This window comes from Eulemur rufifrons, chromosome 21 (genome assembly GCF_041146395.1).
Source record: "Eulemur rufifrons isolate Redbay chromosome 21, OSU_ERuf_1, whole genome shotgun sequence".
NCBI classification, from domain to species: domain Eukaryota; kingdom Metazoa; phylum Chordata; class Mammalia; order Primates; family Lemuridae; genus Eulemur; species Eulemur rufifrons.
In genome coordinates this window covers 22,247,662-22,261,218 of record NC_091003.1, presented here as the reverse complement: position 1 = coordinate 22,261,218, position 13,557 = coordinate 22,247,662, and the positions used below count along the sequence as shown (strand labels likewise).

At 57.4% G+C, this 13,557-nt stretch overlaps 3 gene segments (V, D, J or C); all 3 read left to right on the top strand.

The window, feature by feature from the left end:
- The first annotated feature begins 2,990 nt into the window (after positions 1–2,990).
- LOC138401601 (immunoglobulin lambda constant 6-like) lies at positions 2,991–5,700 on the top strand. The segment is given in 3 exon segments: positions 2,991–3,009; positions 3,792–3,932; positions 5,289–5,700. Coding segments are annotated over 3 exon segments (480 nt in total).
- A 2,718-nt stretch (positions 5,701–8,418) lies between these two features.
- LOC138401600 (immunoglobulin lambda constant 6-like) lies at positions 8,419–11,290 on the top strand. The segment is given in 3 exon segments: positions 8,419–8,501; positions 9,385–9,485; positions 10,868–11,290. Coding segments are annotated over 3 exon segments (504 nt in total).
- A 1,498-nt stretch (positions 11,291–12,788) lies between these two features.
- LOC138401599 (immunoglobulin lambda constant 6-like) overlaps positions 12,789–13,557 on the top strand; it is a 6,728-nt gene continuing 5,959 nt past the window's right edge. The window contains 1 exon segment of the C gene segment in view: positions 12,789–12,818. Coding sequence covers positions 12,789–12,818 — 30 coding nt within the window.

Here is a 13,557-nt window from a genome sequence, read left to right as displayed (position 1 = left end):
GAACCCTCAATAAATATCCGTATTTTGAATCAGAAATCTTGATCTCTCTCTTTATTTCTCCTCTCATGCTTAATTTCTAGCCTCCTCCTGGTTTCTCAATGGGGCTGGGGACATGCCAGCAGCCAGTGGGAACATAGCCCAGTAGGAGAGGCCAAAGTCTCCCTGGGCACTGCCCAGCACCACCTTCCTCACCCACAGTCCCCTCTGCACACCTCCCCTCTCTGCCCTAGAGCCACCAGCCTGGCACCAGCTCATCTGGGCAGGTCTCACCCCCTTCCTGCTTCTACTTCTCAGTGACAATGTCCTCACGCACCATCCTGCATTGCCAGTGTGCTTTTGTGTCTGTCCATGTCACTGGGCTGAGGGGTCTCTGCTCAGGGCCAGGACAGTTCTGGGTGAGAGCCCATGTCCCTGTGGTCCCACCCTAACAGCCAAACCACCCCGGACCCGGGTGAGCGCCCCGTGTCCTGGGAGCCTTCATCCAGAGCAGGAAGCTGTTCCTGGACAGAGGACCCTGGGACACAGGCCCTGACCTATCGGGAAGGAGAACGGCCCTGAGAGAGGGACAAGAGGCAGTAACTGACAGGACAATCAAAAGAAATGAAGGGGTCCCAAGAGCTCATCAGTGAGCTAGAGACACACAAAATACACAAAGAGGACCTAAGTCAAGGTCATAGTCTCAGCGGAAACAGAAGTTGAAATTGGCCATAGCATAACAGGGACCATTCAGGAGGGGCCCATAGTTGAGCTGTCACCATGACCTCATAAAAAGGCATGGAAAATGGCACCTACAGGTGCATAGCGCAGAAATGCACAATGTATATTAGCTAAGTAAAAGCACTGACAAGTCCTGCTGCAGTAAAACACTTTTGTAGGATGAAACCCAGCTTTCCCAAATCGTGTGGATCCCCTTGCCCACATTTAGAGGACCCATAACACTCTGAATGGGCCCAGTGTTCCATGCATCCGCTTTGGGGAACATGGTGTGAGCTTGATGCATGTGAGGGGGAGGTGTCTGTGTGGGATGCGCTGGGTGTGGGGCCATGGCTGGGTTGAAGGTCACCACTAGCGTGGAGCTGGAATCTCGGTCTGGGAACCTGGACCACTAAAGTCAGGCTCGCAAAGACTCACTTTAAGGTTGGTTTCTGCATGGAGCCTGGGGACACTGAGCCTGCATCTGAGCAGGACATGGTGACATTGGCCAAATGAGAAAAGGCACCGACCCCACCGTAGCGTGGACAACCACTGCTTGCCTAAGTGGCTCAGTTGGAGTGGAACTCGGGAGTAGCGGGGGCCGAGTCACACCAGGTCGGGGCACAGTAGTGGGGCTGAGAGCAGAGTCAATGTCAGGTTCCACGGGGACCCAGCACCCCACACCCTCTGGCCCTCCCCGCCCCACTGCCTCCCTCCCTCACTGGGGCTCCACCTCCCCCACCACACGTGCACCTGCTGCCCGATGTCAGCGACACACTCGCCCCAGGAACCCTGACTGCAGGCGATGTGGAGGTTCCCGCCATCTCTGTCTTCGGTGCCCTGGGGGCCCTCAGCCATCCTGTCTCTGCTTTTGGCACATCAGGGAACACATCTGAGTGACTAAACAGGACAAGCACAGACTCCGTAGGGACAGAATTGGCCCTGCCTCCCCGGACAACCAGTGGACGCCCATTCCGTACTCGGGCCGGGGCCTTTTCTCATGCGTGGGATCTTGTCACTCCCGACAGGTCTAAAGTCACAGCAGGGCAGCGAAGGTGGTCCTCTTGCTGCTCCTTCATGGCCACCCCTGCCCCATAGCCCAGGCTGCGGGTTAGAATTAGGCTGAAGGGTTCTCCCGTCCAGCATCTGCCTGAGCCCATTTCATACACGTGAAAACTGATGCTCCGGAGGGCCAGACCCGTAGCCCAGCTAGGCACATGGCCAGAGGCCACCCTGTCCCCCTTGCTGCCCCAACATCAGCCTCGTTTCATTGGGCTACAAGTCTATGTTGTGGAGAATCTGGAAACAAAATCAAGGAGAGGAAGGAGCAATAAGGACCCCAACGTCCCATCACAGCACCATAGGGGGCAACTCACAGACACTCTGACCCCCACAGCAGAATGTCACCTGCCTCACTCCATATTTAAACCCATTCCACACATCCTGTCATTTCACCTGTAAATATTCTGTGTCTGTCCAGGAAACCTATGCACCTAAAAATAAACATAGTATTATCACCATAAAAAGAAAGTATCAGTAATTCTTTAATATCGAAAATCACTCCAGGTCTCATCAAATCCCTCGGGGATGCCATAGTGTATTTACTTCGTCGTGCACTGGTGCTGTTGTGATTTTCTGGGTTTTCCTTTGTTGCTGAGGCTTCAACAAGGTTTGAATCTGTGATGAGTGTGTGCTTCAGGCCTGGTGTAACCGGGGGAATCTCCCAGATCGCTCCAGTGTTCCCGGCAGGGCAGGAGCCGCAGGAGCCGAGAGCTGCTCCCGGGAGGTTCCCAGGGTCGGGACGCAGCCTTGGCCTCCCTGAGCTGGAGCCCAGCGCCCCTGTCTGCTTCCGCTCTCCCTGGAACGTGCTTCTGGCAGCCAGAGATCTCACGGGGTTCAGGCTGGACATTCGCAAACTCCTTTCCAAGAAGTTCGCTACTTCCAGCAATGACACCCATGTCGGCTGGTCACTCGTTTAGTGACATTAGCTGAGTCGAATGAGCAGGAATGAGGAGGGTCGATGTTTCAGGTCACGTCATTATCCTGAGAATTGCAGACTCTTCATGAAGGGAGGGTCTTTGAGGTGCACTTCAAACACCCAAGGGTGGGGTTCACGCTCTAGGACAGACACACTTTGCACAGAGATGAGCCAGGGCCCTGCAGTGTCATAGGTGAACCCTAGTGCTTGCTGTGGTGCTCAGCTGGAATTAAAGAGACAGGTACATAACTAGATGCACTGAATAAATATGTGAAATAGGTGTGTTGGAATCCACTATCATTATATTAATGTTCTAATGATGACATCTGGCCACATTGGTAATGACAAGGAGACTACAAATAATGGACATCCACCCAACTGAAGTGTCCTAGGGTGGGACCTGAGTCCACTTTCATGACCCCAGGGGACTGCCATGGCTCTTGCTTTCTGAGGTGACAATATATTCCATCTCCTCAAGTCCCTTTTGTGGGCCAAGCCTGGAATCAGCCACTGATCACACTTCCCTCTAGTGGGATGTGATGTTGGCCACCACACTCAGGACCCTCGCTCATTGGAATGAGGCAACAACAGCCACCACACACCTGACCCACTGACATCAGTCGAATTGAGGGGACACAGGGCATGCTCCCAGGTCAGCCTGGAGGCTGAGGCTGGCATTGCCCACGGGGACGAGCCAGGCCTCACTGGCCAGGCCCATGACAACCAGGACAACCCAGGGAAGGAGGGGCTGACACCCCTGCAGTCAGGGCTGGGGTCATGGGAAGGTTCCCGGGACACTGCTCTCCAAGGAAGCCTGCCCTTCCCTGGGGGGAGGAGGACACCATGTGTCACCCAGGGGTCTCACCGAGGGATCAGGGATGTGCTAAGTCTGCTGAGGATAGGCCACCTGTCCCCTTCCACAAAAATTCACTCCTTAGTGACACAAATGCCCTGCAATGAACTACTCATTCCTGTTCCTGGCAGATGGCCCCTGGGAAAACCCAATCCAACTTCCTTCGGGAATCCTGGTATCAGGGATTCTGCTGATCGTCACAGGATGTCAAATGTCCTGTTAGCTGTGGGGCTAAGGGTGGGGCCGTGTGGTCCCCCTGCTGAGCAGATGCCACCTGGGGCAGGGACTCACTTCCTCCAGCACAGCTGCAGCTGGGGGCTGGAGCTGGGGGTCTCAGGGAGGGGTTTTTGTACGAGCCTGTGTCACTGTGTTGGGTGTTCGGCGGCGGGACCAAGCTGACCGTCCTAGGTGAGTGCCTTCTTCCCCTCCCTTCCCAGCTCTTCTCAAGGATTCCGGCACTTTTCCGCTGTTTTTGCTGTTTATTCTGTATCTTGTCTCAGCCTGGGGTCAAGCTTTCAACCTGGACCCAGCTCTGGGGTCAGGACCTCCCCTCCCTGCTCAGACTCCTCAGTGCCTCCCCCTTCCCCTCTGACCCCAGAGCCAGCGTGCTGGACCTGGTGACCTGGTCAGGCTGAATTGTCTCTCTGTCTGTCTGCCTTTGTCCCTGTCTGTCTGTCACTCGGTCTGTCCAAGAAGCTTGGGTTGCTAGGAATTGTTCAATTCTGTCCTCTAGTGCTTGGACCCCTGTAAGACCTACTTTGTCTGTGGGGTCGATTGGGTCCCATAACATGGGGAAAAGGGAGCAAGAGACAGGTAGGGAGTGACCACCTGGGAGGCTTTAGAAGGACCGGGAACTCTCAGGGCTGAGGCCAGAGAACCACAGTTCTGAGACTCAGGGCCGGGTCCCCTGGGCTGTGGGACTCAGGGTCAAGGACAGGAAAGACATAGGAGGTGGGGGCTGCCAGGGCCTCAGGGCGGCCACAGCAGAGCTCTGAGCCAGCCTGGGACTCAGGGAAGCTCCGGGAGGGCGCAGGAGAGGAGGCTCTGGGTGCGGGGGGTCAGCCGAAGGTACTCACAGGGGAGGGTGTGAGGGAAGGTGGGTCCCTGGGGCTCCTTGGGACACAAGCCCTCCCACTCCGCAGTGACAGAGGACAGAGTCCGTAGCGTGAAACCTCTGCTGCTGTCACCAGGTGCCGAGGGGGTGACAGTGACACCAGAAAGTCAGTGGAGTAGGAGACACTCAGGGACAGCAGACAGGCTCCCTCTGTCCTCCCCAGCACCCGGGCTCTGACCCCAGAGAAAGGCCCAGGACACAGATCTGGGCACAACAGGCTGGAAGGGGAAAAGGCCCCAGAGTCCCTCAGAGAGAAGAGTCAGGGCACAATTGTCCCCTGCCCAGACCCCACAGGAGGGCCTAACCCTCACCTCATGTGCTCAGGGGACAGACAAGGCCTTGAAGGGCCCGTGAGGATGGCAGGAGGAGCCAGAGGCCACACAGGGGCAGCTGTCTGTGAGGGAGGCCAAGGCCCAGAGAGGGCTCAGGACAGGGGATGGGCAGGGACAGGCTCTGGGCCTCCCAGGACAGACAAGGGGTTTCTCAACGACCATGACCTACCCTCCTGTCACAGACCCTCGGACCCACAGCCCCTGCACAAGGTGCCCTGACCTGGGCTTGGTGGCCGCAGGCCCCTCCTCACACCCTGAGGTCAGGGGCTCCCCAGGTGGACACGGGACTCTGACCTCCGCCCCTCCCCCACCCCACAGGTGGGCCCAAGTCCGCCCCCTCGGTCAGTCTGTTCCCACCCTCCTCTGAGGAGCTCCAAGCCAACAAGGCCACACTGGTGTGTCTGATCAGCGACTTCTACCCGGGCGCCGTCACCGTGGCCTGGAAGGCAGACGGCAGCCCCGTCACCCAGGGCGTGGAGACCACCCAGGCCTCGAAACAGAGCAACAACAAGTACGCGGCCAGCAGCTACCTGAGCCTGTCGGCCGACCAGTGGAAAGCTCGCAACAAGTACAGCTGCCAGGTCACGCACGAAGGCAGCACCGTGGAGAAGTCAGTGTCCCCTGCAGAGTGTGCTTAGGCCCCCGCCCCCACCCCACCCTCGGGGGCCTGGAGCTGCAGGAGCCCAGGGGAGGGGTGTCCCCTCCCTCCCAGCTCATCCCAGCCCCTGCCCTAAACCTAATGAACCCTCAATAAATATCCTCGTTTTCAATCAGAAATCCTGATGTCTCTCTTTATTTCTCCTGTCATGCTTAATTCCTAGCCTCTCCCCGGGTTCTCAGTGGGGCTGGGGACATGCCAGCAGCCAGTGGGAACAGAGCCCAGTGGGAGAGGCTAAAGTTTCCCTGGGCACTGCCCAACAGCACCTTCCTCACCCACATTCCCCTCTGCACACCTCCCCTCTCTACCCTAGAGCCACCAACCTGGCACCAGCTCATCCGGGCAGGTCTCACCCCCTTCCCGCTTCTACTTCTCAGTGAAGACGTCCTCACGCACCATCCTGCATCGCTAGTGTTCCTTTGTGTCTGTCCATGTCACTGGGCTGAGGGGTCTCTGCTCAGAGCTAGGACAGTTCTGGGTGAGAGCCCATGTCCCTGTGGTCCCACCCTAACAGCCAAACTACCAGGACCCGGGTGAGCTCCCCGTGTCCTGGGAGCCGTGATCCAGAGCAGGAAGCTGTTCCTGGACAGAGGACCCTGGGACACAGTCCCTGACCTATCGGGAAGAGAGAGGGTCCCCGTGAGAGGGACAGCGGCAGTTTCTGACAGGACAATCAGAAGAAATGAAGGGGCTCCCAGGGGCACGGTTGGGGGCTAGAGGCAGACACAACAGGGAAAGAGACCCCGAGTCAAGGCAATAGTCTCAGCAGGAACAGAAGTTGAAATTCTCTGTTGCACTAGGGGGACCGTTCGGGAGAGTGTTTGCCATGGGGGGTGCACGGTTGTGCTGCCAGCAGGGGGTCATAGGAGGGTCTGGAAAATGACACGTACAGGTGCGTGTCTCATGCTTTCGCAATGCATGCTAGCTAAGTAAATGCACTGAAAAGTCCTGCTGTGTGAAATACTTTCACATGACGAAACCCAGCTTTCCCCAAATCATGTGGATCCCCTAGTCCACATATAGAAGACCCATACTACTCTGAAAGATCCCGTGCTCCATGGCTCCAGTTTGGGAACACGGAGTGAGGTTGATGCACATGAGGGGGCGGTGTCTGTGTGGGGTGCCATGAGCGCTGGGCCATGGTTGAGCTCAAGGTCACCACTGACATGGAGCTGGAATCTCCATGCTGGGGAATCTGCACCAGCAAAGTCACATCCGCAGTTACTTTATGTTTGGTTTGTGGATGGAGCCTGGGGACGCTGAGCCTACATCAGGGTGACGACATGGTAGCCTTGGGCAAATGAGAAAAGGCACCGACGCCAGCAGAGGGTGGGCATGGACTGCTTGTCCGGGAGGGTCACTCAGCGTGGAATTCGGGAATATTTGGAACAAGTGAACTAGGTCACTAGGCTGACGGCGACCCTAGGTGGGGGCTGACAGCTAAGTCAGGGTCAGGCTTCCACGCTGACTCAGCACCCCCAGATCCTTCCCCCACCGGACCCACAACCTCCCTCCCTCACTGGGGCTCAGCCTCCGCCTCCCCACGTGTACCTGCTACCTCATGTCAGAGACACACTCGCCCCAGGGGCCCTGACAGCAGGCGACGTGGCCTCCTGGATGTGGAGGTTCTGCCTGTCTCCGTGGGTCCACAGTGCCCCAGGGGCTTCCAGGACCCTGTGTCTCTCCCTCCTGCACAGCAGGGCGTTCAAACCCGCCTCCTCCACTGCTGCTGGGTGGCACAGACAGGCCAGGAACAGAATCTGCAAGGACACGGAGCTCTGGAGGAACAGCAGGGCTGAGAAAGGGCACCTCTTGGTCCTCATTCGGAGCCACCCCTGCCCCGATCCCAAACTCTCAGCTAGAAGGAGGCTTAAGGGTTCTGGAATCCACCGCACCTGTCTGAGCCCGTGTCACCGAGCATTAACCTGAGACACCCCAATGCCACAGCAGCAGTAGCCTTGCTGGGGGCAAAGCCAGGGACCACCCCATCCCCACCTGCTGCCCCAAGGCTGACCTCCGTGTACCATCTTACACGTTTATATCCCAGACAACTTTGAACCCAAAACGGAGGAGAGACCAGAATGACAATGACTTTCGCATTCCCATCACCCAGCCCTGAAATAGAAGCACATGCTGTCTCCTGCTGACCCAGCCCCGAAGGAAGATCACCTCCCTACTCAGCCTATAGAAGCTAATTCCAGGCATCTTATCTCTCCCCTGCAAATATTGCCTGTCTGTCCTAGAAAGATACAGACCTAAAACTAAATATGATATTAGCACACCTATACAGAAATTATCAGTAATTCCTTAAAATCAAAAAGTAACCCAGGTCTCATCAAATCCCTCGGGAATGCCATAGTGTATTTACTTGGTCGTGCAGGGGGGCCGTTGTGATTTTGTGGGTTTGCCTTTGTTATACGAGGCGTCAACAAGGTTTGAATCGGCCACAGGTGTATGTGTTTTGGGCCTGTGGTAACCTGGGAGAATCTTCCAGATTGCTCTAGTGTTTTCTGCCAAGGCTGGAGCCGCAGGAGCCGAGAGCTGCTCCCGGGAGGTTCCCAGGGTCCGGACGCAGCCTCGGCCTCCCTGAGGGGGAACCCAGCACCCCTGTCTGCTTCTGCTCTCCCTGCAAAATTCTTCTGGCAGCCAGAGACTTCATGGGGTTAAGGCTGGACATTCGCAAAACTGCTTCCCAAGGAGTCTGGAGCCTTCCAGCAAAGACACCCATGTCGGGTGGTCACTTGCTTGGTGACATTAGCTGAGTCAGATGAGCAGGAGTGAGGAGGGTCAATGTCGCAGTCCACGTCCCTCCGTGGGGGCTGCAGTGTGACCGTGACAGGAGGGCCCTGCCGCTGCAGGTCACCCACCCAGGGGTGCGTCTCATGCTCTTGGAAGGAGACACTTTGCGCGGAGACGAGCCAGGGCCCTGCAGCCTCCCGGGCTGAACAGCAAGGCTTACTGGTGGAGAACTCTAGAAAGAAGGAACAAATGTGTGAAATGCTTGTGTTTGAGTCCATCGTCATTATGTTTGATTGATGGTGACGTGTGGCCACATTGCTGATGACAAGGGGTCTGTCAATCCTGGACATGTGCCCACCTGGAGCCACACCATGCTGCACCTGGGTGTATGTTCATGGTCCCAGGGGACTTCCGAGACGTCTGGTCTCTGGGGTGACAGCTTGTTGCAACTCCTGATGTCCCCTTCTTGCCCCAGGCCTGGGATACGCCACAAGGGATGCTCCCAAGGTCACCCCGCGTGATTAGGCTCGCATTTCCCACAGGGACCAGGCAGTGCCTACGGGCCTGGCCCGTGACAACTAAACCAGCCAAGAGAGGGAAGGGCTGACACCCCCAGATTCAGGGCTGCATCCTAGGCAGGTTCCAAGGACACTGCGCTCCAGAAAAATCTGCCCTTCCCTGAGGGGAGGGGCACCTCCATGCGTCACCCCATGGTCTCAACGGGGGATCAATTGCGTCAACTCTACTGAGCAAAGAAACATACCCCCTTTGAGAAGAGTTGTCTCCTTGGTGACACAAACGCCCTCCAATCAACTCACTCTTGTTCCTGGCAGACGGTCTGTGGGAAAATCCAATCCTAGGTGCCGATGTCCTTAGGGAGTCTAGGTTTCAGGGATTCTGCTGCTGGTCACGGGATGCCATCTGCCCTCTTAGCTGTGGGGATGAGTGTGGGAGCCATGTGGTCCTCCTGCTTAGCAGATGCCACCTGGGGCAGGGACCCAGCTTCCTCCCTCACAGCTGCAGCTGGGGGCTGGGGGGGGCTCGCAGAAAGGGGTTTTTGTACCAGCCTGTGGCACAGTGTGCTGTGTTCGGCGGAGGGACCAAGCTGACCGTCCTAGGTGAGTCTCTTCTTCCCCCTCCTTCCCTGCTCTACCCCGGGTTTCAGGCAATTTTGTGCTTTTTTTGCTGTTTTTCCTGTGTCTTGTCTCAGTCTGGGGTAAAGCTTTCTCCCTGCACCCAGCTCTGGAATGAGGATCCCTCCCCGCCCTCTTAAAACTCCTGCATGCCTCAACCCTTGCCCTCTGACCCCTGAACCAGGGAACTAGAGGGGTAGCCCACTCTGACTCTACACTCTGTCTGAATAAGTGTCGGGGGGGTCTGTCTGTGACTCTGTCTATCCTATCTGTCTGTCCTTCCGTCTCTTTGAAGAACTGTTGGTTCCCTAGGACTTGTTCTGTCCTGTCCTCCCCAATCCAGGCCCCTGTCAGCCCTGCTTTGTCTCTGGGGTCACTTGGGAACCATCTCATGGGGAAGAGGAAACAGGACACAGGGAGGGGGTGACCACCTGGGAGACTTTAGAAGGATCCGGAACTCTCAGGGCTGAGGCTGGGGAACCACAGTTCTCAGGCTCAGGGCCGGGTCCCCTGGGCTGTGGGACTCAGGGTCAAGGCCAGGAAAGACATAGGAGGTGGGGGCTGCCAGGGCCTCAGGGCGGCCACGGCAGAGCTCTGAGCTGGCCTGGGACTCAGGGAAGCTCCGGGAGGGCGCAGGACAGGAGGCTCTGGGTGCGGGGGCTCAGGCGAAGGTCCTCACAGAGGAGGCCGTGAGGGAAGGTGGGTCCCTGGGGCTCCTGGGGACACAAGCCCTCCGGCTCCGCAGTCCCAAAGACAGAGGACAGAGCCCATAAGGTGAAACCTCTGCTACTGTCACCAGGTGCCGCGAAGGTGACTCCAGCAAAGTGTGTGGATTGAGAGACACTCAGGGACAGCAGACAGGCTCCCTCTGTCCTCCCCAGCACCCGGGCTCTGACCCCAGAGAAAGGCCCAGGACACAGATCTGGGCACAACAGGCTGGAAGGGGAAAAGGCCCAGAGTCCCTCAGAGAGAAGAGTCAGGGCACAATTGTCCCCTGCCCAGACCCCACAGGAGGGCCTAACCCTCACCTCATGTGCTCAGGGGACAGACAAGCCCCTGAAGGGCCCGTCAGGATGGCAGGAGGAGCCAGAGGCCACACAGGGTCAGCTGTCTGTGAGGGAGGCCAAGGCCCAGAGAGGGCTCAGGACAGGGGATGGGCAGGGACAGGCCCTGGGCCTCCCAGGACAGACAAGGGGTTTCTCAACGACCATGACCTACCCTCCTGTCACAGACCCTCAGACCCACAGCCCCTGCACAAGGTGCCCTGACCTGGGCTTGGTGGCCGCAGGCCCCTCCTCACACCCTTAGGTCAGGGGCTCCCCAGGTGGACACAGGACTCTGACCTCCGCCCCTCCCCCACCCCACAGGTGGGCCCAAGTCCGCCCCCTCGGTCAGTCTGTTCCCACCCTCCTCTGAGGAGCTCCAAGCCAACAAGGCCACACTGGTGTGTCTGATCAGCGACTTCTACCCGGGCGCCGTCACCGTGGCCTGGAAGGCAGACGGCAGCCCCGTCACCCAGGGCGTGGAGACCACCCAGGCCTCGAAACAGAGCAACAACAAGTACGCGGCCAGCAGCTACCTGAGCCTGTCGGCCGACCAGTGGAAAGCTCGCAACAAGTACAGCTGCCAGGTCACGCACGAAGGCAGCACCGTGGAGAAGTCAGTGTCCCCTGCAGAGTGTGCTTAGGCCCCGGCCCCCACCCCACCCTCGGGGGCCTGGAGCTGCAGGAGCCCAGGGGAGGGGTGTTCCCTCCCTCCCAGCTCATCCCAGCCCCTGCCCTAAGCCCCATGAACCCTCAATAAATATCCGTATTTTGAATCAGAAATCTTGATCTCTCTCTTTATTTCTCCTCTCATGCTTAATTTCTAGCCTCCTCCTGGTTTCTCAATGGGGCTGGGGACATGCCAGCAGCCAGTGGGAACATAGCCCAGTAGGAGAGGCCAAAGTCTCCCTGGGCACTGCCCAGCACCACCTTCCTCACCCACAGTCCCCTCTGCACACCTCCCCTCTCTGCCCTAGAGCCACCAGCCTGGCACCAGCTCATCTGGGCAGGTCTCACCCCCTTCCTGCTTCTACTTCTCAGTGACAATGTCCTCACGCACCATCCTGCATTGCCAGTGTGCTTTTGTGTCTGTCCATGTCACTGGGCTGAGGGGTCTCTGCTCAGGGCCAGGACAGTTCTGGGTGAGAGCCCATGTCCCTGTGGTCCCACCCTAACAGCCAAACCACCCCGGACCCGGGTGAGCGCCCCGTGTCCTGGGAGCCTTCATCCAGAGCAGGAAGCTGTTCCTGGACAGAGGACCCTGGGACACAGGCCCTGACCTATCGGGAAGGAGAACGGCCCTGAGAGAGGGACAAGAGGCAGTAACTGACAGGACAATCAAAAGAAATGAAGGGGTCCCAAGAGCTCATCAGTGAGCTAGAGACACACAAAATACACAAAGAGGACCTAAGTCAAGGTCATAGTCTCAGCGGAAACAGAAGTTGAAATTGGCCATAGCATAACAGGGACCATTCAGGAGGGGCCCATAGTTGAGCTGTCACCATGACCTCATAAAAAGGCATGGAAAATGGCACCTACAGGTGCATAGCGCAGAAATGCACAATGTATATTAGCTAAGTAAAAGCACTGACAAGTCCTGCTGCAGTAAAACACTTTTGTAGGATGAAACCCAGCTTTCCCAAATCGTGTGGATCCCCTTGCCCACATTTAGAGGACCCATAACACTCTGAATGGGCCCAGTGTTCCATGCATCCGCTTTGGGGAACATGGTGTGAGCTTGATGCATGTGAGGGGGAGGTGTCTGTGTGGGATGCGCTGGGTGTGGGGCCATGGCTGGGTTGAAGGTCACCACTAGCGTGGAGCTGGAATCTCGGTCTGGGAACCTGGACCACTAAAGTCAGGCTCGCAAAGACTCACTTTAAGGTTGGTTTCTGCATGGAGCCTGGGGACACTGAGCCTGCATCTGAGCAGGACATGGTGACATTGGCCAAATGAGAAAAGGCACCGACCCCACCGTAGCGTGGACAACCACTGCTTGCCTAAGTGGCTCAGTTGGAGTGGAACTCGGGAGTAGCGGGGGCCGAGTCACACCAGGTCGGGGCACAGTAGTGGGGCTGAGAGCAGAGTCAATGTCAGGTTCCACGGGGACCCAGCACCCCACACCCTCTGGCCCTCCCCGCCCCACTGCCTCCCTCCCTCACTGGGGCTCCACCTCCCCCACCACACGTGCACCTGCTGCCCGATGTCAGCGACACACTCGCCCCAGGAACCCTGACTGCAGGCGATGTGGAGGTTCCCGCCATCTCTGTCTTCGGTGCCCTGGGGGCCCTCAGCCATCCTGTCTCTGCTTTTGGCACATCAGGGAACACATCTGAGTGACTAAACAGGACAAGCACAGACTCCGTAGGGACAGAATTGGCCCTGCCTCCCCGGACAACCAGTGGACGCCCATTCCGTACTCGGGCCGGGGCCTTTTCTCATGCGTGGGATCTTGTCACTCCCGACAGGTCTAAAGTCACAGCAGGGCAGCGAAGGTGGTCCTCTTGCTGCTCCTTCATGGCCACCCCTGCCCCATAGCCCAGGCTGCGGGTTAGAATTAGGCTGAAGGGTTCTCCCGTCCAGCATCTGCCTGAGCCCATTTCATACACGTGAAAACTGATGCTCCGGAGGGCCAGACCCGTAGCCCAGCTAGGCACATGGCCAGAGGCCACCCTGTCCCCCTTGCTGCCCCAACATCAGCCTCGTTTCATTGGGCTACAAGTCTATGTTGTGGAGAATCTGGAAACAAAATCAAGGAGAGGAAGGAGCAATAAGGACCCCAACGTCCCATCACAGCACCATAGGGGGCAACTCACAGACACTCTGACCCCCACAGCAGAATGTCACCTGCCTCACTCCATATTTAAACCCATTCCACACATCCTGTCATTTCACCTGTAAATATTCCGTGTCTGTCCAGGAAACCTATGCACCTAAAAATAAACATAGTATTATCACCATAAAAAGAAAGTATCAGTAATTCTTTAATATCGAAAATCACTCCAGGTCTCATC